Below are 20,146 nucleotides of genomic sequence, written 5' to 3' on the forward strand. Positions count from 1 at the left end.
CCTGCAGAGATTGCAGAAGTTCGAGCTCAATGCTGATACAAAGGAGTGTAGAATGGTCTTTGCCAAATGTCTGTTGTTGATGAGTTAGAGACCGTGAGTATCGCTTGAAACGAGGGGGTGGAGTGCCGTTCAAAAGTGGTGGGACAGCTGCAGCGTGCTCGGCTTTTTGGCGATTCGTGAGGGCGAAGGTGCAGCTTCGTTGCAACCTCTCATGCTGTACAACACACATACACCAGTTTGGTGGCGGGCTTGGATGTCGTCAATTTTTCCCATCGCGTTGATGAGGATCTGTTTCACCATGTTCACTATTCAGCCACACGAGACGCTGCTCGCCGCAGTCTACGTCGAAAGGCAGGCCAAGTAGCTGAAAGTCCTTGTCCAACAAATACCTGTTCCGAGGCCATAGAAGTCTCTGACTTACCCAAGGCAACGACAGAGATTAGGACTACTTTGAGTAAAGCCGGCAAAGATATGTTCCTGCGCTGGCGCGAGAAAGCAGCAATGCCCATGTCAAAGTCTCGAAAAGCCCCAGCATCATGTATACACCTACAACGTGCACGACTCGCTAATCTCCTCAGATGTTTCTGCACGCGCAGATATTCATCTCGATCGCACCCGCCCAAATGTATCTCATGCTGTTGGAAGTTCTTCAGCCACAATTCGAGCAAAGTGAAGCGCAGCAGAATGCAATGCCTCACTTGACATTCACCCACAGCAAACCCCACAATGGACTTCCGCGTATTGTTGAAGGTGGCAGCCTAGTCAGGTTGCTCACTCATTGTCGCAACTCAGACTTCGTTTCCGCCTTTTAATCCTTACAACTCCGGAAGTCTCGACCAACATACACCCAAACCAAATACATCATCAACACCACGAAATCTTCCCTTCTGGTGTGCAATACCGCGAAGATGACCGAACGCATCCGTAAGCATCATCAATGAGATCTGCACTCACTCAAGGCTAACATCGCTCTGGTCAGCATCCACTCGGGCCACTCGACCACGCACATCGCTCTCTTACGATGACATCAAACCGTTTGTCTTCGTGATCCTCGCAGCCACCTACCTCGTTGTGTTCATGATGTCCGGCTCGAACTCTTCTCACTCGACAAGCTTCTCCATCACCACCGGCGGCAAACTCCTCACCAACGACAAAGCCTTTGCCAGCGGCAAAGACTGTTTCTGCAGCGGGGAATTTTACCTCTGCAACGCCACCATACCAGAGCTTTCTCCCATCAAGAATCAAAGCTCCAATTCGACGAACCCTTCACAGGGAACGAAGCCGTTCTGGGAAGTGGGCGGCAAGGGAGAACAGTCTCTCGAAGTACTCATTGGGTCGTGCTATTCACTCCGATGCCATGGAGTGGCCAAATCAGACAGTACCGTGTTGAGGAAGCATCAAGAAGATGGCCAGGTGCAACAAGCTGGGTCGAGGGCTAGGTTCCACAACAGACCGGCGAGCACGCTGCTTCACACGCATTAGCTATCTGAGCTCAAGTGCAAGCAGCAAATGACCACCGCGTATTTTCAAAATATTGCCTCCCCGTCCCACACGCACTTGGATTGGAGTAAAACCCGCCTATCGAACATGGTGTTGCCTAGCTTGCCGCTCGGCCCTTGAAAGAGTGTGTTTGCTGAGAGCACATGCAAAATGAATGTTGCCCCCTTCACGTCAGATCTCACCACGTCTCTGCAGCCCACGACATATCCAACGCAATAAGTCTTTGTAGACAGCGTGGGAACCCTCCGAGGTAATGTTTTCGCTCCAGGAAAGCTTGTGGCTGCAGACTATGATATTGCAGCCAGCTTGATGCTGTTTCTTAGATGTGGCGTCCACTTCTGGAACGAATGAAGTGAAGTGAAGTGAAGCGCATATCTGCACTTCCAATGCAGTCTGAGCCGCCTCTCAATAAGTCTACTCACTCTACTCACGTCTGCCTAGAGCAACAGTAACTGCTAACTTTGTGACGCGGCTCAAAGCTCTCCGCCTCTTTGCGTTCCATTTCTTCCAACTTTCGACAACCTCAGCGAACTCGCGAACAACACCACCAACAACAAGCTTTCTTCACACTGAATTGGGACAAGTCGAGAACATTCAAACCTGCTGTAAGCGTCAAAGAGCTGACGTTCAAAAGATCTCGACTGATCACAAACTCGCAGCGAGCAGCCACTTCATCACCGGCCATGCGCTTCCTCAGCTCCAAGACCTACCTCATGGCCCTCGCCGCTACCCTCGCTGCAATTCAAGCCAATGCGACAACTCGCGAGGTCTGCCTCGAAACCTGCGAAGCCTACGGTCGCAGCCCCAATCTCGACAACTTCCTGCAAAGCTCCATCCCAAACATCGCAGTAGAGGAGAGCTTCCAAGCACTCTGGGAGAAACAACTATCCGACCAGCTGATCTGTAACATCAAGTGTTTCGACGCGGACGATGCAGAGTGGGAAGAGGCCGAGAAAGCATGTCAAGATCAACCACGTGCGCTTCGGTGGTTGTTACGGACCGCGGGGTTGGAAACAATCATCCGACAGATAGCAGTGGTCTCATCACGCGCAGCAAGAGCCGTTGCGGCTGGGGAACGCCTGCAGCAGAAGTGGGCCGAGTGGTGGGCTGAGCATGAAAAGAGGGCTGGTAAGATTGCTGAAAGTGCTGGCGAGGATTGGTCGGATTGAGCAGCCAAGAAGGAAAATCGATCTCCATCCGCGACCACTGTCGGTTCTCTTACGAATGCGCTGCTAAGGCTGCTGCCGTTAGAGATGTCAGCACAGCAAAGGAAGACACCGCGCAGAGGGAAGCATGCTTAGGCAGCTGGGGTCGTTCGGATACTCGACAGGCGCTTTCGCGTTCAAATGGGCACGCGCATCGTGGGGCGAGAGATACGAAGCGGCCATAGGCTTTGTTGCTGGCTGCACTTGAGGTAGAAGTCGCACATCAAACATTGGGTGCGAGTGATGGAAATTGACTGCCTGGTGCAGGTAGTCAGCTATGCATCGCATTACGCTTCACCAAAATCATTGCCTTCCTGAGTTCTCTTGCATTGTTTGTTCCAACACATTCGGTGCTTCCTGCATGCGCAAAAATGCGCGACACAGAGTCGGAGAAGTGTCCGCTGACGTTTCGCAAGTCCCAATTTGAAGTCTTCGCGGAGCAAAGACCGCCTCTCCAATGCCCTCGTGCCTTCGAATTACCGACGACTCTCGTGTGCCCAGTGCTACGTTTCCTGTGACGACTCCCATCGATCGCATCCGATCTGCGCTGGGTCGCGTTTGACAGCTCAAGCTTACAGTTCTTCATGATGCCTGTCACTTCGCTTTCATGTCCGCAAGCGGTGCAAGTAGCATCTCCTCTTCATCAATATGAAAGCTCTTGTAACATACCGAATATGTGCCGCTGTCATTGGGCATCAAAGTTCTCTTTTCTGGTAGCAAGTGACGAATCTGGAGATATGTAACTTCTGAAAGTTAAGCATCTGCTTCATCGTCACAGGGATGCTGATCGCCGAACGTTCATCCTTGCGACATCATTGAAGAAGGCCGAGGCACAAGACGGGACAAGCGCATCATCGAATGGCTGCTGGCAAGGGTCGCGGCAGATTCCTTCCAGACGTCAGCGTTCGCAATATTTCTCCCATGGACAATCTTCGACGTCGCACTCATCTGGAAAGAGCAGTCGACATGACCCGGTGACCGGGTAGAACAGAACGTACCTGCATTAGTGTCCTTCGTTGCGCAATACGATCTGCGCGACACAGTGGGGACGTCGTTTGCCAGCCTCATCCGCCATGGCAGGTTTGTGTGTGAGTGTGCTTGGTGGCCCCGCCGAGCTGGTAAGACGTTACACCCGTTGATTTGTCTCGGTGTCACCGAAGTGGATGGCTCTTCGCAGGTAGATCAACTACACCTACTCCAGGCGGAAGTGACGGGTAGCCTTGGCCATGCGTATGCTGTCTTGCGTTTTGAAAATTGTTTCAATGTCATGTTTCCCGCGATATGTGGCGATTGGAGAATGATGGCTATGTTTGAAGCAAGGTATGCGTCGTGTACGGCCCGATCCAGGTGATGCGTCTGCATTTGCACATCTACGACCTGCCAATATATGTCAATGCTTGTAGCGGTCAGTGAGACCTGTAAATGAGGAAGTCAGGTTGAGAAATGTGACAAGCCAGCAGTCAGTCGTGAGGAGATGACGGCAGGACAGAATTTCAGCAACTGATGCCATCGCCGAGGATCTCCACGGCCAACCCACATCGGGCCTGCGCATAGGGCGCATAAGCGTTGTTTGGGTTACTTCTGCAAAGCGCCATACCCGCGAACAGGAAGATCTCTGGCGCTTGTCTAATCTTTGGATGCTGCAAAGATGGGCTTTCCTCTTTGCGCCACGATTGCAGGTGATAGCTGCGTCTGTCAATGCGCCATCCAGGAGCTGGGCGTTTTGGACGCCGAACTCCAATTTGCACCCCGAGGCTTTGCATGGCGCCTGTGTATGACAGGTCGGCGGTTGAGTGCGTGGCTCGCGAAGATTACGCAAAGTCTAGGTGTGGCTGCAGTTCGAGATGCCCGTTTTGAACCGGGTAGCAGGAACGCAGCCGGGTACCGGGCAATCGCAACATGTCAAGCAGCGTGCGCGCGTATGTAGTTCCCACGCAGTGGAAGTGACTGCACTGCATACGCGTGAAGCAGGCCGGCCTGGGAACGGTGGGGCTCTCGCATTCCTTGGCCACGAGCAGCAGGAAACTGTGCGTCACACATCGCGCCAGATGGTGGATGGTCGGCGTGTCCTAGCGCGTCGGCAGCTCCTGGAGACAGTGCTGGCCCATGACTGGCGTGGAGGTGTGGTGAGGAGGATTGTGATGGATCAGATATCAGATCGTGGGCGCGGACGGCATGCGTAGGCGATGACACGACATGGTGGAGGTGGAGCGAAGTCGAGACACGGCGAGGTTAAGCGCACGCTAGGCCCAGCAGACTTTCGATTAGCCGCGAGGTCGCATTGGCTTCGCAACAGCTGACATGCACTTGCGCTGCGCTGAGCCAGTCGGCACTTTGTCCGTGGGAGCGATGCACGACGCAGGCGTGTGCTGCCGACGTCTCTTCATCACACACAGCGCAAACACTCCCCGCCGGCGACTCAACTTGCCTGTGCAGCAGCGCGCGCGTCGGCTCTGCAGCGACAGGCCCTATTTGGCGGCGTCGGTGGCGCCTGCAACGGCTCCTGCAAGGAGCTCCTTGCGGCAGCCCGCCCATGCTCAACCTCTTCTTTCGACATCCTGCCGCGGCGCTGGCCTCGTGGACCGCAGTGGAGATGGGCGCGCAGGACGGCGGACAAGTCGACGCGAGGGCATCACCGCCGCCTGGTCCGCGGCGTTGGGCGGGCAGCAGGCAGGCGGTGGATGCAGCAGAGTCAGTCGTCACAGCTCTGGTGGTCGAGCAGGCTCCCGAGATCCGCTGATGAGTCGCTTCATCTGGGAGCTAAACCTTAACTCTGATCATGGCCGTGTTGCACTCCAGAGCCCGGGAGCTGGGAGCGCCAGCCGATTCGCAAAGTCTTGGATCGACGCTGACTACGCCCTTCTCGAAGAGCTCTGCTCTGGCACTTCACGCCCGCCCGCCCACCACCGCTCAAAGCAGTCTGGCCCTCTGCCCTACCGGCAGGATCTTGCACAAAAGCACTGCAACCCACAGCCGCGGCGACGGGGAGGGATTGAGCCACGTCCGCACTTAGTCTTTTGACCTTTTTTCGATCTGCTTGCTGCTTTTGGCACGCAATGACCACGGTCTTGCAGCGGGCCAGCATAAGGGCCAGCACGTCGCACGAGTGCAGCCCTCCATGGTATCACCAGATCTTGCCTCTTTACCAATTCATCCCTCACTGTCTGTATTCGACATCGCTGGTGTGCGCCAGAGCTGTCACTGGCTTCGCCTGGGGTTTGACCAGTGGGTAGCATAAAGGACGACCAGCGATCTAGCGCAGAGACATCAGAAGCAACCTCGTCAAGTCGTTGCATCGGTCCTTCTCGACACCTGCTATATAGACCCGGCGGTCGCCTCTGCGTTTCAAGTTCTCCATTATCCAACACTCCGGGTCAGCTCAGGAACAGGAGGCCTCACCACTCTGACCATACTAGCCATTGGCCGAAGCTACCTGCATACGACCACCTCAACGAGACTCATCTATCGATCTGCCTACTCAGCATACCGGATACCAGGTTCACCAAAGTCAATTCATCTCAGCATCAGGAGTCGGTGTGCCAGCATTCATTTTCTATAAGACTTCCACACAAACTTCAAAAGTAAGTGCTGGCTTCCCACTGACGAAGAGAGCCATCAACTGACCCGATTCCAGATGGCCAAGCCAGGAAAGTGCGAACACACATTCAAGATGATCAAGTCAGACACCACATTGATACTCTGGAACTGCAACATGTGTCACTCTGGCCCCCACTGGTTCATCTTCGAGTGTGCAAAGTGCAAACTGAAGACTTGCCGGCCTTGCACTACAAAGGCTTCATGATGCGTCTGAACAGCATCAGCAGGTGAGCGAATCACTTCCGAGCCTTCGGGCCCAGTGCTGACTCTTCCAAAGAGCTACATCACACCAATCACACCAGTCATATTCGACTTTCATTTTACGAGGATATTGTTGCAGCGTTATGTTGTTACCCTAGCGTGGAGTCTCGGATGGAAGTCATGGGTCAGGTCAGGTCAGGTCAGGTCAGGTCGGTTGAGGGTTGGGCGTAAAGGTAACAGAATCAGAATGGGACTGGCAAAGGGCGGGACAGTGTTGATTTTTTTTTTTGCAACGCGAGCGAGGGAAAGCAAGAACGGAAGATGACATGTCCGCGAGGACCGACAACAGAGGATCTCGTGAAAGAGGTCGTAATCTAATGATTTGTCTGTATCACAATGCCTATTTGTGTTAGAAGAGCACATCAGAACAGCGATATCAAACACGAAATACGTACTTCTGAGAAGAAGACAGCGTGCTTGCGACAGGGAGACAGGATCACAGCACGCACCTCCATACCCTGCCGACAACCCGAATGATATGTTATTGGGTACCAGGATCAAGCTGACTCATCACACAGTGGAAGACTGCGCTAGCGATGGCTGTGCGTGTCGTCAGCACATTCCAGCATCAATTGACGTTCACCGAATAGGCTGCCTATCCGATTCGTACAAGCCATCCTCCCAACAAGACATACGACCACCGGAAGTCAAGGTACGTAAGCCGGCAGCTGGGCGACAAGTTGGCGAATGAGACAAGAGCTCAGATGTTCTAAAGCATAGGATCAAACACAACATCACTAGAATGGAAGCAGGACTCTCAGGAGAGTAGTTGAAGCAGCAGAAAATCTCAATTGAGCTGGATTCAGCTACATGGAATCACCCGCACTTCTGACAAAGGAAAGGACTGCTCGTGTCGTCTCTTCATCACTTCATCTCCTTCGTGTCCTCGTCATTCACTTCATCATTACCATGCTCATGTGTGAAGTCACATCGTGACCTTACTGTGGGCAGCTCTGCTCAACATCATCAGTACACGAGCAATCGCAATCCCAATCTGCTGGACTGAGAAAACCTACCGCTCCACAAGAAGAGCAAGACTTGCTACCGCCAGTCACGGCAGCGCTGCACTTTGGGCCTGCACAGAAATCAGCTTTGAGCTATTGTGAGCTGGAAGATGGGTATGTCTTACAAGTTGGATGCATTGTGGAGTCTCTGGTCAAATGTGGAGTCTTGGCGGACTGTGATGGATATTCTGCTTCTGATGTTGTTGAGATTGTGGTAAGCTGAAGTTGCAAGAAGAGTATTCGTCGGTCAGCGAGAAGGGAGGTCGTGAGCATGTGCGGGGTGTCAGCTGGCCTGGCCAGGCCCAAAGGCTAGCGTGGGGTGAAGGCGAGGGTGGGATGAGGTCGTTCTTTCTCTCATCAATGTCCCTTCACTTTCACGCAGCCAGACTGACAAAGCATCAACTACGAATCCACTGACGGCTTCCACTCCGGATCCCCAGAATGAATACCACAAACCAGAAATGACCCCTCAAAAATGCCATACTGCCAAGTCTTCGCCCACGACTCCGAACACGGAAACCACGGCGTCCGTTCCCGCCAAGCCTTTCTCACAAATCGCGACTTCTCCAACCTCATTCGCTCCTTCAACATCCCATCCAACCGCACTCCCCAAGCCCCCAGCGCCAGCCAAAATGCTACTAAGATGAGACTCGAATCACTGCCAACCAGTCATCTGCTCAAGCAAACGCGTGACCACTCCCTAAACGAAGTCATTTGATCCGCGGTGCAACTTCACTTCTATGCTTGCCTTCCTGATCCGGTGCTCAAAGCGTTCATCACGGAAAGGCACGCGCGCGAAACGAGGGAAAGCGTTTGCGGCAATGGCTCGCTTCGTGCTGCAAGAGTGCGGGTCACACTTGCGTGGCGACTGCGAGGTAAGTGAGACTGGACTTATTTGGAAGGTGACTTGACGGGGAAGTCGGGCACATGAGTAGGTATGGGGTTCTGCTTCAGAATATCAAGTGCTTGCTGTCCCCTCTCTTCCGAGGCTATGAAGTGTAGAGTCTCTGCCCGCTTTGGGCTTTGCATTCCATCGCGCTCGACGGCAGACAACACGTTTTGTGTTATCAACACTTGTTGAAGATGTTGCTGCGCAGCAGTTTCTTCGTTCTTCTCTTCTCCGCAGTCACCTTCGCTTCTCCAGTCGCCAAGCGCGCAGCTCCGAGTTTCGTTTTTCCTGGCGATGCGCCTTTCTCAGTACCGGTTCAGACTCTTGCGAACGCGTTGACTTGTCCGAATGGCAATCCGACGAAAGACTCGCCGCCTGTGCTGCTCGTACACGGCACAGCGAGTACGGGAGAAGAGACTTGGGGCAGAGGATATGTTCCAGCTCTGAAAGCCAAGAAATATACGGCGTGCTATGTCACACTGCGTGAGCATCAGGATGAAATTCTGTTGGAGACAGGAACTAACGTACCTCAGCAAACCGAAGCATGGGCGACATGCAGATCAGCGCTGAATACGTGGCATACAATTTACACTATCTATCATCTCTGTCCGGAGGACTGAAGCCAGCTGTGATTGCTCACAGCCAAGGCAGTCCAAACACACAATGGGCACTGGCATACTGGCCTAGTACACGAAACATCGCCCGAGCTCTCATTGCACTTTCTCCCGACTTTTCTGGAATCGAGCTTCTCAACAACGACTCACTCTTCGACCACATCTGCGAAAGCGGACTATGTCAAGCCTCTCTCTGGCAACAAGGCGAAGGCAGCAACTACTACAAAGCCCTTCATGCAAAGGACTTCCGAGCTCTGGTTCCAACTTCAACAATCTGGTCGCAATTTGATTCCGTTGTGGCGCCTTTTAAGAAGAATGCTCAACTTCCAGGCGCTACTGTGGTATCAGTCCAAGACCGCTGCCCACTGAGGCCTGTCCTGCACTTCACGATGACAATCGATGCAGCAGCTTTCGCGCTGGCGTTGGACGCGCTTAACAATGGCGGCAATGTCAAGGTGTCGAGAGCGAGCTGGACGACATGTTTTCAAACGACTGCTAAGGGCATGAATGATAATATTGGGAGCACGCTACAGGATTATACTAACAGCTTGATTGATGGACTTTTGTAAGTTGTGCATCTTGAGCATCACATTTAGTTACTGACTCCGAGAGCAGACTTGCCACACCTCAGCTCAGAGCCGAGCCAGCATTACTTCCATACGCGCAAGCCGCATTGTCATAGGCGACAAACTCCACAGAGTGTTGCGAAAGACAACGCGTTTTCAGTCTGTTCTCACTCGCCTTTATCGTACCAAGTCCCACAGTCCTCACCACTGCCCAATACCTGCACTCCACCAAATACTGCTCACTAGACACGTGACCCCGGCGCGAAGACCCGACCAATCAGTGAGGGATCGTTCGCGCCGCTCAGAACATTCTACCTTCGCATCTGCATTGCAGGCCAGGTCACTTCATCGTCGGAACTAATAAGTCCATCACGTCGCGCCAAGGAATGCCTCCGAGAGTGTTTGGCCGCTCCCTCGCCCAACATCTCAACCGTGCTCATCGCTCAGTGACGCTTTCCCCAACTCGCTGGATCGGTGACTTTTTTGGACGATCCAGCTCACCACCTTCTAGAGCTTTTCCCTCCAATGGCTTCAAGCTGCTAGCTGGCGACGAGAAAGTGGAAGAGGAGAATTGGGATTGGTACAGCGCAGAGGCTTATTACCCAGTCCGTATAGGCGAGATTTTCAAGTCACGGTATCAGATTGTTGGAAAACTGGGATATGGAGCTCACTCTACAGTATGGCTCAGTTGAGATCTCCAGTAGGAATTATTCATCTCGATCTTAGTCAAATGGACCACCGCTGACTAGAAGTTGTAGTGCACACCAATACGTTGCTCTCAAAGCCTGCGAGCGAGGAAGCCAGTCTGCCGAACGTGAGCTTGCTGCATATCAGTATCTGGAATCTCTCACTACGGAACATGTGGGCGCATTGGTTATTCGGCAGCTACTTGACAGCTTCACAATCAAAGCAAATGGTACTGAGTACCGATGTATGATCCACGAGCCACTAGGAATGAGTGTCAAAACACTGCAGCAATTGATGCCGGATCAACTGCTGTCCGAGGATGCTCTGAAGGCTGTGCTCAAGTACCTGCTGTTGGCACTTGATTGCTTGCACACTGAAGCCAAAATGATCCATACAGGCAACATGAATCCTCCCATTCACGAGTTGAGTAATACTAACGGGTGACGAATAGATTTACAAGCATCGAACATTCATTTTCGCGTCGACGATAACAGCATCTTTGACGACTTCGCAAAGGCAGAGGTTAAAAATCCAATCCCTCGCAAGGTCGACGGAGATCGAATCGTATACGAATCAAGAGGCCTTCGAATGCCCAAAACGACCGGCCCTCCAATCCTCTGCGATTTTGGCGAAGCTCGCTTTGGGAGCAGCTCTTACACTGATGATATACAGCCATATATCTACAGAGCGCCCGAAGTCATCCTCGACATACCATGGTCGTATGAGGTCGATATCTGGAATGTAGGAGTGATGGTATAGCATAGCACTTCTCCACTATCAATCGAGGTTAGTCGTTAACATATCCCAGATCTGGGACCTCTTCGAAGGCCGTCATCTCTTCAGCGTTCGCGGCCCAAACGGCGATCGATTGAGCAGGTACCACCTCGCGGAAATGGTGGCGATTCTTGGTCTGCCACCTGTAGAGTACTTGCAACGCACCCCAACATCATGGAAATACTTTGATGATGATGGAAATTGGAAGGCTGCGACTGCTATTCCGGAAAACTACTCGTTGGAAACGTTGGAGACACGTTTAAGTGGTGAGAATAAGACGGCTTTCCTGGCTTTTGTGCGTAAAATGTTGCAGTGGTGTCCGGAGAGAAGATATACTGCTAAGCAGCTTCTTGATGATTCCTGGTTAAATTCGTGACGAGGCTTTGTCTCGAATGACTAACGCTGTAGCATAGCTGTAAGACGAGGTTGGCAAAGCTGAAGCAGCATGCAAAGAAAGAAAGGCGAACATGCTCGAATAGAGTCCTCCATTCTACACGCCATTGTCGGATACTCAATGAACTGTATGCATAGTATTGAACCAACTTTCCAGCCATGGCAGAACTGACAGCATCGCGGGTGATACGGGTCTTCCTTTAATAATATAGGGTTCTTCACCAACTTCTCCGCCGTCGTACCCAACATTCTTTCCAGAACAGAAATAACGCACGACACGGCATCCATGCATCTCAATGCCGTGCCGTGTGCTTTCCCCTTCCCCGCTTATAGACTTCTCACCCGCATCGCGAGAAAGTCGTAATCATGTCCCGAAACTCAAAAACTGCCGGCATCGATCGCTCGGCTTACCGACACGTCGGGTTCGCTTTGCCGTGCCGTGTTGTCGTGTCGTGTCGTGTCGTGCCGTGTCGAATCGTGATAGTGGCTTCGATGTCGGGAAGTCAAAAGTGAAATGTGATGGGATGACTGCATTGCATTGTTGAATGGAAGGTCTGCGAAGGGTAAATGCATCTCATCAGAGGTACGTGTCTTTCGGAGCGGTGTGCTGAACAACGATCTCATGCCGAAGGTGCCGGGAGGATTGAAGAGCATGAGGCGGGCCGTGAAGGTATCGCGCTTCGCGCTTAATGTTTTGGCGCGAAGGACAATGTAGACGCTGGCACGATGCTCGGAGATGTGAAGCAGCAGTGGGAAGGAGGGCTGTACAAATGTATTTTTTACAGTTCAGTCAATAACTGTTGCTTCAAACTTTTTGATATCTGCATCCTTGTTCATTTATCATAACATGCCCATTCCGTTCCTTCTACGAGCAAACATTGAACCTCGAAACAGTAGGATCATGATCACTCGCCTGCGCGTCTACTGTGGTCCAAGTGTTAACGTGAATATGCTCAATCTGGCTTCTGGCTCGCGACGCCAGACGAGGAGAAACGAACATGTGATCCAGCGCCTGTGAGTTCATGTCGAAGAGATAGGTATACTTCTCCTCGTCTCGCGTCCCAACGGCATCGTCGAGATCCTCCAGCCCAGAGACAGAGGTGAACGTCCCGAGAGGTTGGACGACCTGGAACTCGTTGTAGTCGCCTGCAGACATGATGTTGGCGTTGCGATTCTGTCTGAGGATTTGGCGGATGAAAGAGCCGAGGACCTGGGCTTGTTGATTACGCTGGTCAATGCCGTTGTTTACTGGCGGGCGGGCATCGCCGTGGAGGGAGGAGCTGCCGCCCTTGGAGGTCCAGTGGTTGTTGAAGGTGAAGAAGGTGCCTCCACGGCCGTAGCCTTGGACTGTCTCCCATTGCGCTGCAATTGGCTTGCGTGAAGCTGTCCACGCCGCATTGGCCGGATCAACAAGACCTGGATTGTAGCGCAGAGAAGGACCTGGAAGGACCTCGTTGGCTTGAGTGCTGGTCCCCGCCGTGCCGTTCACCAGTCGGACGCGGTCCGCCTTGTAGAAGTATGCTGGGCGAATATTGCCACCTGGCTGGCCGCCATCCTGATCGTCAACTGGGTCGATGTCAACAAAGCTGTAGTTTGTGTCAGATGACAGCGAGTTGACAGCATCTCTGAGTGTCGAAAGTGTGATATCAGCAGAGACAACGGCATCATTCACGGGCCCGTTGTCGTCCTGGATCTCTTGCAAGAAGATGATATCTGGAGTCTTCATGTAGTTGACAATGTGGGAGGCGATATCCTGCAGGTTGCCTGAAGCAGGCTGCAGGTTCTCAACATTATATTGACCGACAGTGATGCCGTTGCAGGACCCGCTGGACTCGAGTCTGGTTGGAGGTGGCAGAGCTGGAGTCCTGGAAGAGACGACTTTGATGTTTGTGGTTGGGAGAATCCTGTAGAATCCGAAGCCTTGGGTGATGACACCAGTGATCTCCTCAAGTGAGTCGCCCAAGAGCGTGTTGGTCGGGTTTGCACTGCCATCGAGAGGAGTGCCAATGAGAATTGCCTCCGGATTGGCGTCACGGTCTCTGATGGTGAGGCCACCACGATTGTTGTCACCAGTAGTACGCCACTGACCAACAACCCAGGTGTCGCCGAATCGGTTAGGCCTGTTCACAGCACGCGGCCTGCGTACTGTGACAAGCTCGCCACTCAGGCTCTCCCAGAAGTCGAGGCCAAATCTGCGGACGTCCAGGACTGGATTCGCTACTGAGACCAAGCTCTGGTTGTTTGGCACACCAAATACATCGCCTCTGTCAAGAGAGCTGTATTGCTCGGTCTGACAGTGTGTTAGTCAGGCCAATGGCTTCATGACCAGAGAGAACTTACAGGAGGATTGAGTCCTCGCTGCCCAATGACCAGCGGAACCACGGCGTTCCCAGTCGAGACTGTGACGATATTGCGTGGACGGTCAATCTCTGTCAATGGAATGAATGCTGGGCTCGTGCGGAACTCTGTGACTCGTCCATCGAGAGTGACAATGTTGCCGACAGTGACATTGCCGAGGACTGCACGTCCGAAGACGTAGATGGACTCGGAAGTCCTGTCGTCTCTATCCGGCGTGGTGGAGCGCATCCAGAAGCCATCAGGTCCCTTGGCAGTGACCAGTCCACGCACTCCAGTCACATTCTGGCCACTGAATGGCGAGATGTATCTGTTGCCATTGATCTGGGCGATTGTGGGGTTTACCTGCTGGCTGACGGCAGTCGCACACAGCGCCGCCACGGCACTGAGCGTGCTGAAGGAAAACATGTCGAAGGACAGTATGGAAGTGTGTACACGCTCTTCACGCCCACCTTTTGTGGTCCCCCAGGCCTTCTCGATATATACTCACATGTCCGGTCGTCCTGCCTATTCGAGCATTGAGCCACGGCAGACGAGCCAAGGCATTTCGCTGAGCTACTCGCCCATGGCGCGCTCCCACTGGCTGCAGTGTGCGAAGGGGCGCGACGATCTCATCTTGGCCGTGGTGGTGTGCCTTGCACCGGCTATCAGCTTATTACAGATTGTGTGCATGTCTTGGCCTGCTTCTTGCGGCCTCGTGTCTGATAAGAGCCATGTGACTGGTTGGCGGACATGGGAGCGCGGCTGACGATGGCCTCGGACGCAGGTGCAAAAGCTTGGTCAGAGAGGCGAGATGCGAACGCGTCGTTCGAGAAGGGCGGCGAAGGTGGAACATGCCGTGGACGGCGGTGGCGATGGCGGCGATGGCGACGATGAGGTGGGAAGAGGTTGAGTTTGAGGGAGGCGAGATGATGATGTATGTCAAACCGCAGGCGATGGACGCGTCGCACATCCGCTGGCGCGCCAGTGCTCATGTTGACAGCAGCCGCGACAACACCACCTCACCATGTCGAGCTTGTACGCCGTGCGGTATTTCGTGTCGTTAACAGTGAGTGCTGTTGAGTGTCGCAACATCCTTCTCCAATCACCGGCGCAATGCCAGTGAACTGATGAAAAATGAACTCGTCGCAGCGACGAGGGTGGCCATCAAAAATTGCGCCAGCTGAGCCCCCGAAGGAGATCAGATCCAGTCAGTCGCCGCGCTGTGCAATGCAGGACCTTCTGAATGGCTCTGGTATTCGTGTGCACCAGATGCCCCAACAAGGTCTGCCACATGTTAGCATTCGTTCAAAGTGCAGGGTGCAAATAGGGTAGAACTCACAAGTATGCGGAAGAAAGAGGTTTCGAAGGAGAGGAAGGTTCTTATGCTGAGGAACTGCGCTAGCGCCCGCGGCAGCGGCCCGGTGCGGCTAGGCAGCAGCCTCAGTCGGACTGCCCAGCTGTCCATCAATTTGTGGGCGGGAATTTGATGGTCGCTCGACTGAGACCGCACTTTGTGTGCACTTTTGTGCACATCAGATTACGGCTCTGCGATATCCGACCCTACAATCCCGTCCAAACGGGTCGACGCCGCGATCTGGCATAGCCCGACTGAAGGGTCCATCTATCGTCCAGAGCTCGTCGCCTTCGCCTTTGCCGATAGCAGAAATGGTGCACAGCGCCGGCCAGCGCCATTGCCTGCAGGATCGACGCTACTGTATATGGCACGACAAGCTTCACCGCAGTCTGGTTCCTCGTCGCCATGGAAATGCACTCTTGTGAAAGAGCTACAAATGGTTCAAAAGACAACGTGTGCCGAAGATGGCTACCGTCGCTCATGTCGTCAAGGGTCAGATGCCGGCTGGAAATCGTCCTGGACATCGCCGCGTCTGAAGAGGACAGTCTGGCCCGGAGTCGCCATTGGAAGCCATCTCTACGAAACACGACGGTGCTCAATTCTACGGGTGCAGCCGCCATGGCCGATATCAGCCGCAATTCTGCCCGCCTATGGGCTCTTTCACGCAGTGCCTTAGCTCCTTCATGCCGCCGACCATGTGTCTTAAACTGCATCAGGATTCTTGGCTAAATGGCGGATGCAGCAATAAATGGAAAAGAAGTCTCGAGGCCTCACGTCGTGGACTCTCTGCTAGTCCACAGACGCAACGCTATGAAATCGGGAGCAGGTGCAGGACATGTAGATCTGTCCCTCGTTCCTCACCTAGCACTGCTCTCTCACTATCCACCAGCTGGCCAGTGACGAAGAAATTCTCCAATCGTGATCAACCAGAGTAAGGCGCTGCACACAGTGCTCGAAGAAATGCATTATTTGCTCCTCCTTCCTCTCGTGTGGGCGCTTGCGCAGGCACAAGAGAATTGCGGACACGTACAAACCTGTCGCTTGGAGAATCCTTCTAATTATCCATGGAACGCAGCCATTGTACGCAATTCACCTTCTCTACACTTTCTGCCCGCAACAAGCCATCGACTAATTCCTCCCAAAGGACTGTAGGAATAAAAGAATTTGCCAAGAAGACAACGCCTGTCAGGGCGGTCTGGAATGCAAGGATGGTGGATGTGTAAGTTACAGTGTGTGGGATGCTTTCGATACATAGCTGATCCGCTCGCAGTACGAGAACGACTCCGCCATCACATGCTGGGTACGATGTTGCCATAAGTAACACGTGAAAGAGACCTCGACTCTTCATCGCACAAGTATGGGAATACGGTGACGTCTGCAAGGTAGTCGCTCCCTGACCAAGCGGGAAACCCGTCCTACCGCAACAGACACAGCCCCGACAGTCAGCAACTCGGCAGCTAAAAGCGTCCGTCGACTCCTCACCGCTGAAGGCTCGCACTACAGGCATCAAGCTCTAGGACATGAAAATCGTGCGCGGTGCATATGAGAGAAATGGTTGTCTCCTGTCGCAGCGCATGGTAGTACGGAACTTATTGAGGATAAGAATTGATTCCCTGCTCCAAAGATATTTCATTCGTTCCTGAGGTCTAGGCCCCAATAACTGCGCGAGAAGCAGGCTACCAGCCATCCCATCCTCCAAGGCGCAAGAACACTATATGCAGGGACGTGGATTCCCCACACGATCGCCATTCCGCTAGTCTACAGTAAGTTCACGAACTGCGGGGCGCAACCACAGTTATTCCCATCGCCGTCGCCATCCTCTCGTCGACCTCGTCACCGTCACCGACGCAACCTGTCCAGTATGCCTTCCGACGAGGTCGCGGCGGAGACGAAGCTTCAACGCAAGAGAGCACGCGATCGTCGTGCGCAGCGTCTCGCGCGGGAGAGGACCAAAGCGCGCGTCGCCTCGCTGGAGTCTCTGGTGCAGGATATTGTGCAGAGCGACACCGACGGAAGCAATGCTGTGCTCCTCCGCGAGGTGGCAATGGTGAAGGAGCAGCGCGATCAGTATGCAACGGCGCTGCAGCACATCGCCAAATTCGTGGCCTCGCACCTCGCTTCGCAGACCACTCCCGCCGTTTCGGGCGCGCAGTGCCACATTCTCGAAGACTTGCTTCCATCACCCACCCCGGTTGGTGCGTCAGTATCCCTACGCCCGCCGAGCCCATGCGACCAACGTGCCGAGCACTGCATTGGGATCCACGACAGCTGCCATGCTTCACAGCCGACTCCCGAGCACAATGGCAGCACACTGCTAGACATACCCGCCCTGGACCCGCTGGCCGAGCTGACCTCGATTGATGGACCAAGAGACTCATGCCTCATCGCTGCACAAGGCGACACTGCACATGAGCCGACGGATGCCGGGACGCTGGCGACACATGAGTCTTCGATGCAGACGGAAGCCTCGATTGCCACCTGTCATTGTGAGCCGGCACAGGATCTGCCCGATCGTGCACCGGAGAATCGCTGGCGTAGAGTGAAAGAGAGCCTGGCGAAAAGCACACAAGTCGAGTTGCACAAGGGACTCCTCGCCGAGGCCATCGACGATGACATCCCAGTGCGTGCTGTGCTGGAAGGCTGGCACGCGGCGGAGAAGTTTTGGGGTTTGACCGAACTTACACTGCTGTGGCAGATCTTACGTGGGATGGACGAGGCCATATTTGCGCGCGACAGTGGCCCCGTGGAACGAATCGCATGCCTTCGAATCGTGTACCACCGCCTTGTCTTCCTCTGCGAATCACGGCCAGGTAGGAACGCAAGTCTGCCCTCCTGGTATTTTCCAAGGTTTGTTCTGCATCTCTCGAGTCTGCAATACGGACATCCCGCTGACCACAATGCATCAGACCCTCGCAAGATCTTCCACATGCCAATGCGATTGATTTCATTGTTTAGTAAGTCCTCCACGGGTATAGATGATGCTTTGAGGCCGTGGCAATGACTGTGGTACAGGCCTGGCGTGCGTGAGCGATTCGTGATCCATCAGCATCGGTATTGCTCCAATTCCTATTGGGAGACCTTCGCCCGCCAATTGCGATTTTTATGGCCATACTCGCAACGGGACTGCTACTTGACGCTCGGGGATGCGTACAAAATCTCACCGTTCTTCGACAAATCTGTTGGCGACATCAAACGATGGACGTTGGATTCCGATTTTTTCTCTGTCTATCCAGAGCTGTCAAGCGACATACCCATGTACAATGGTGTGCCGCGGAGTCTGTCAATAGTCCAGCCGCAGAAGGCGAGAGCGTGGAGAGACGGCCAGGAGAGGTTGGGAAGCATACGATCGCATGCTGCCTCAACGACCTACAGTAACAGCAGCGCGTCGATGCGTGGTGTGGAGACTGATCTGTGGTTCGATACGAACAGCGATATTGGCTTCAATGCTACGATATTTGACCCTACCTGGGAACTTCCTACAATCTGAGTTCAAGAGAGCATACACGAATTGTCGACAAATGGCAATCATGTGAGGGGAGCAGAATGAGAAGGTACGTACGAAGGTGATCCCAATCATTGCGGGGTTCTCTGCCGAGGTCACGGATCTGTCTGCGCTATGTGCAGTCAGTCATAGCCTTGGGCGCACACCAGGCGCTGCGCCTGTGATCAAGTGTGCACACTGGGTACGTCTTTACGCATGTTGTTCTAATTCTACACTGCATTGCGTGCCAGCACTGACTCGCTTGGGTTATCTCTCACATAGGCCCTACAAGCTGCCTTTTCCCCACGAATCAAGGCATCCCACTACTGGCAAGCCGCGTCAAATGCTCAGCCTTCCGAACTACCACACACACTCCTCGGACTCGCTGTCGCTTGCGGATCGGAAAACATGTCTCATAATGTGGCCATCTACGGAACAGGAGCGATCGGATGTTGTTGCGCGTACGTCCTCACCCAAGCAGGATGCAACGTTACCGTGATCTGTCGGTCGAATCATGATGAGATTAAGGCTGGTGGCATCACCATCGACGCGGAGCTCTGGGGGAAGGGGCTGGCTTGCCATCCACGCGTCGTGCGAACCCCAAAGGAGGCAGTACAGTCAGGCGAATTCGATTTCGTGCTAGTGACAGTGAAGGCACTGCCAGGGACTGGAGTTCCGGCGGCGATCGCTCCCATCGTGACCGAGAGCAAGACGACCATTGTGCTCGCGCAAAACGGTATCGGCATCGAAGCCGAGCATGCCAAGGCCTTCCCCAACAACACGCTATTATCGTGTAGCGTCCTCATGCCCGCCGAGCAAGTTCGACCAGGACACGTCGTTGGAGTGTGGTTCGAACATCTCGAGATCGGGACATTTCCCAGTGAAGCGTACACCGCGAGTGCTGTGGCCAGGCAGTCCGCAGAACTTTGGACATCCACCTGGAAACTGGGGGGAGGAAATGCAACATTGTACCATGACATCCAGGAGCGAAGATGGACCAAATTGTTGATGAATGCCACCTACAATCCCATCGCCGCACTCACGCTGTGTCGCAACACGGCATTCTTCGGGCTGGGCGAGGAAGCTGTACATCTTTTCCGAGAGGTTCAGAATGAAATTATTGCAGTAGCGAACGCACTCGGGTACTCCGCCGTCAATAGAACTCTAGCCGATGAACATATTAAGCTCACCACGGATCGGATGGGGACAGAAGGTACAGAACCTAGCATGCTCACGGATATCTTGCGCGCCAGACCTACAGAGTATCAGGTAATACTGGAGAATCCAGTGCGCATTGCGAATCGTCTGGGCGTTCCTATACCACGGCTACACACACTCTACGTGCTGATGAAGGGCTTGGATGCTGCGATTACGCGGAGAACGCCAGGGATGTCGTTGCTTGGTACTCAGATATAAATGTGAGGTGTCAAGAGACGGCACTATCTAAGCGATTACTCACAGCGATGGTGCGAAGCACTTGCTAG

At 53.6% G+C, this 20,146-nt stretch overlaps 7 protein-coding genes across 7 annotated transcripts; 6 read left to right on the forward strand and 1 right to left on the reverse strand.

The window, feature by feature from the left end:
• Positions 1-908: 908 nt before the first annotated feature.
• Positions 909-1,482, forward strand: RHO25_005468 (uncharacterized protein; the record flags this gene model as incomplete). The annotated part of the gene is made up of 2 exons (XM_023596372.1): positions 909-924; positions 980-1,482. 2 exons carry the CDS (start codon positions 909-911, stop codon positions 1,480-1,482), a joined length of 519 nt encoding a protein of 172 aa, XP_023457682.1.
• Positions 1,483-2,183: 701 nt separating this feature from the next.
• Positions 2,184-2,669, forward strand: RHO25_005469 (uncharacterized protein; the record flags this gene model as incomplete). The annotated part of the gene is made up of 1 exon (XM_065602646.1): positions 2,184-2,669. The coding sequence occupies one exon, from the start codon at positions 2,184-2,186 to the stop codon at positions 2,667-2,669; it is 486 nt and encodes a 161-aa protein (XP_065458718.1).
• A 5,981-nt stretch (positions 2,670-8,650) lies between these two features.
• RHO25_005470 (uncharacterized protein) lies at positions 8,651-9,752 on the forward strand (the record flags this gene model as incomplete). The annotated part of the gene is made up of 3 exons (XM_023596374.1): positions 8,651-8,939; positions 8,990-9,635; positions 9,686-9,752. The coding sequence occupies 3 exons, from the start codon at positions 8,651-8,653 to the stop codon at positions 9,750-9,752; spliced, it is 1,002 nt and encodes a 333-aa protein (XP_023456866.1).
• A 270-nt stretch (positions 9,753-10,022) lies between these two features.
• RHO25_005471 (uncharacterized protein) lies at positions 10,023-11,473 on the forward strand (the record flags this gene model as incomplete). The annotated part of the gene is made up of 4 exons (XM_023596375.1): positions 10,023-10,270; positions 10,395-10,763; positions 10,818-11,076; positions 11,132-11,473. 4 exons carry the CDS (start codon positions 10,023-10,025, stop codon positions 11,471-11,473), a joined length of 1,218 nt encoding a protein of 405 aa, XP_023456865.1.
• Positions 11,474-12,355: 882 nt separating this feature from the next.
• RHO25_005472 (uncharacterized protein) lies at positions 12,356-14,253 on the reverse strand (the record flags this gene model as incomplete). Its single annotated transcript, XM_023596376.2, has 2 exons — positions 12,356-13,780; positions 13,831-14,253. The coding sequence occupies 2 exons, from the start codon at positions 14,251-14,253 to the stop codon at positions 12,356-12,358; spliced, it is 1,848 nt and encodes a 615-aa protein (XP_023456864.1).
• Positions 14,254-17,042: 2,789 nt separating this feature from the next.
• RHO25_005473 (uncharacterized protein) lies at positions 17,043-18,668 on the forward strand (the record flags this gene model as incomplete). Its single annotated transcript, XM_023596378.1, has 2 exons — positions 17,043-18,028; positions 18,194-18,668. 2 exons carry the CDS (start codon positions 17,043-17,045, stop codon positions 18,666-18,668), a joined length of 1,461 nt encoding a protein of 486 aa, XP_023456862.1.
• Positions 18,669-19,070: 402 nt separating this feature from the next.
• RHO25_005474 (uncharacterized protein) lies at positions 19,071-20,078 on the forward strand (the record flags this gene model as incomplete). The annotated part of the gene is made up of 1 exon (XM_023596379.1): positions 19,071-20,078. One exon carries the CDS (start codon positions 19,071-19,073, stop codon positions 20,076-20,078), a length of 1,008 nt encoding a protein of 335 aa, XP_023456861.1.
• Positions 20,079-20,146: the final 68 nt, after the last annotated feature.

Source organism: Cercospora beticola, chromosome 3 (assembly GCF_033473495.1).
Source record: "Cercospora beticola chromosome 3, complete sequence".
NCBI classification, from domain to species: domain Eukaryota; kingdom Fungi; phylum Ascomycota; class Dothideomycetes; order Mycosphaerellales; family Mycosphaerellaceae; genus Cercospora; species Cercospora beticola.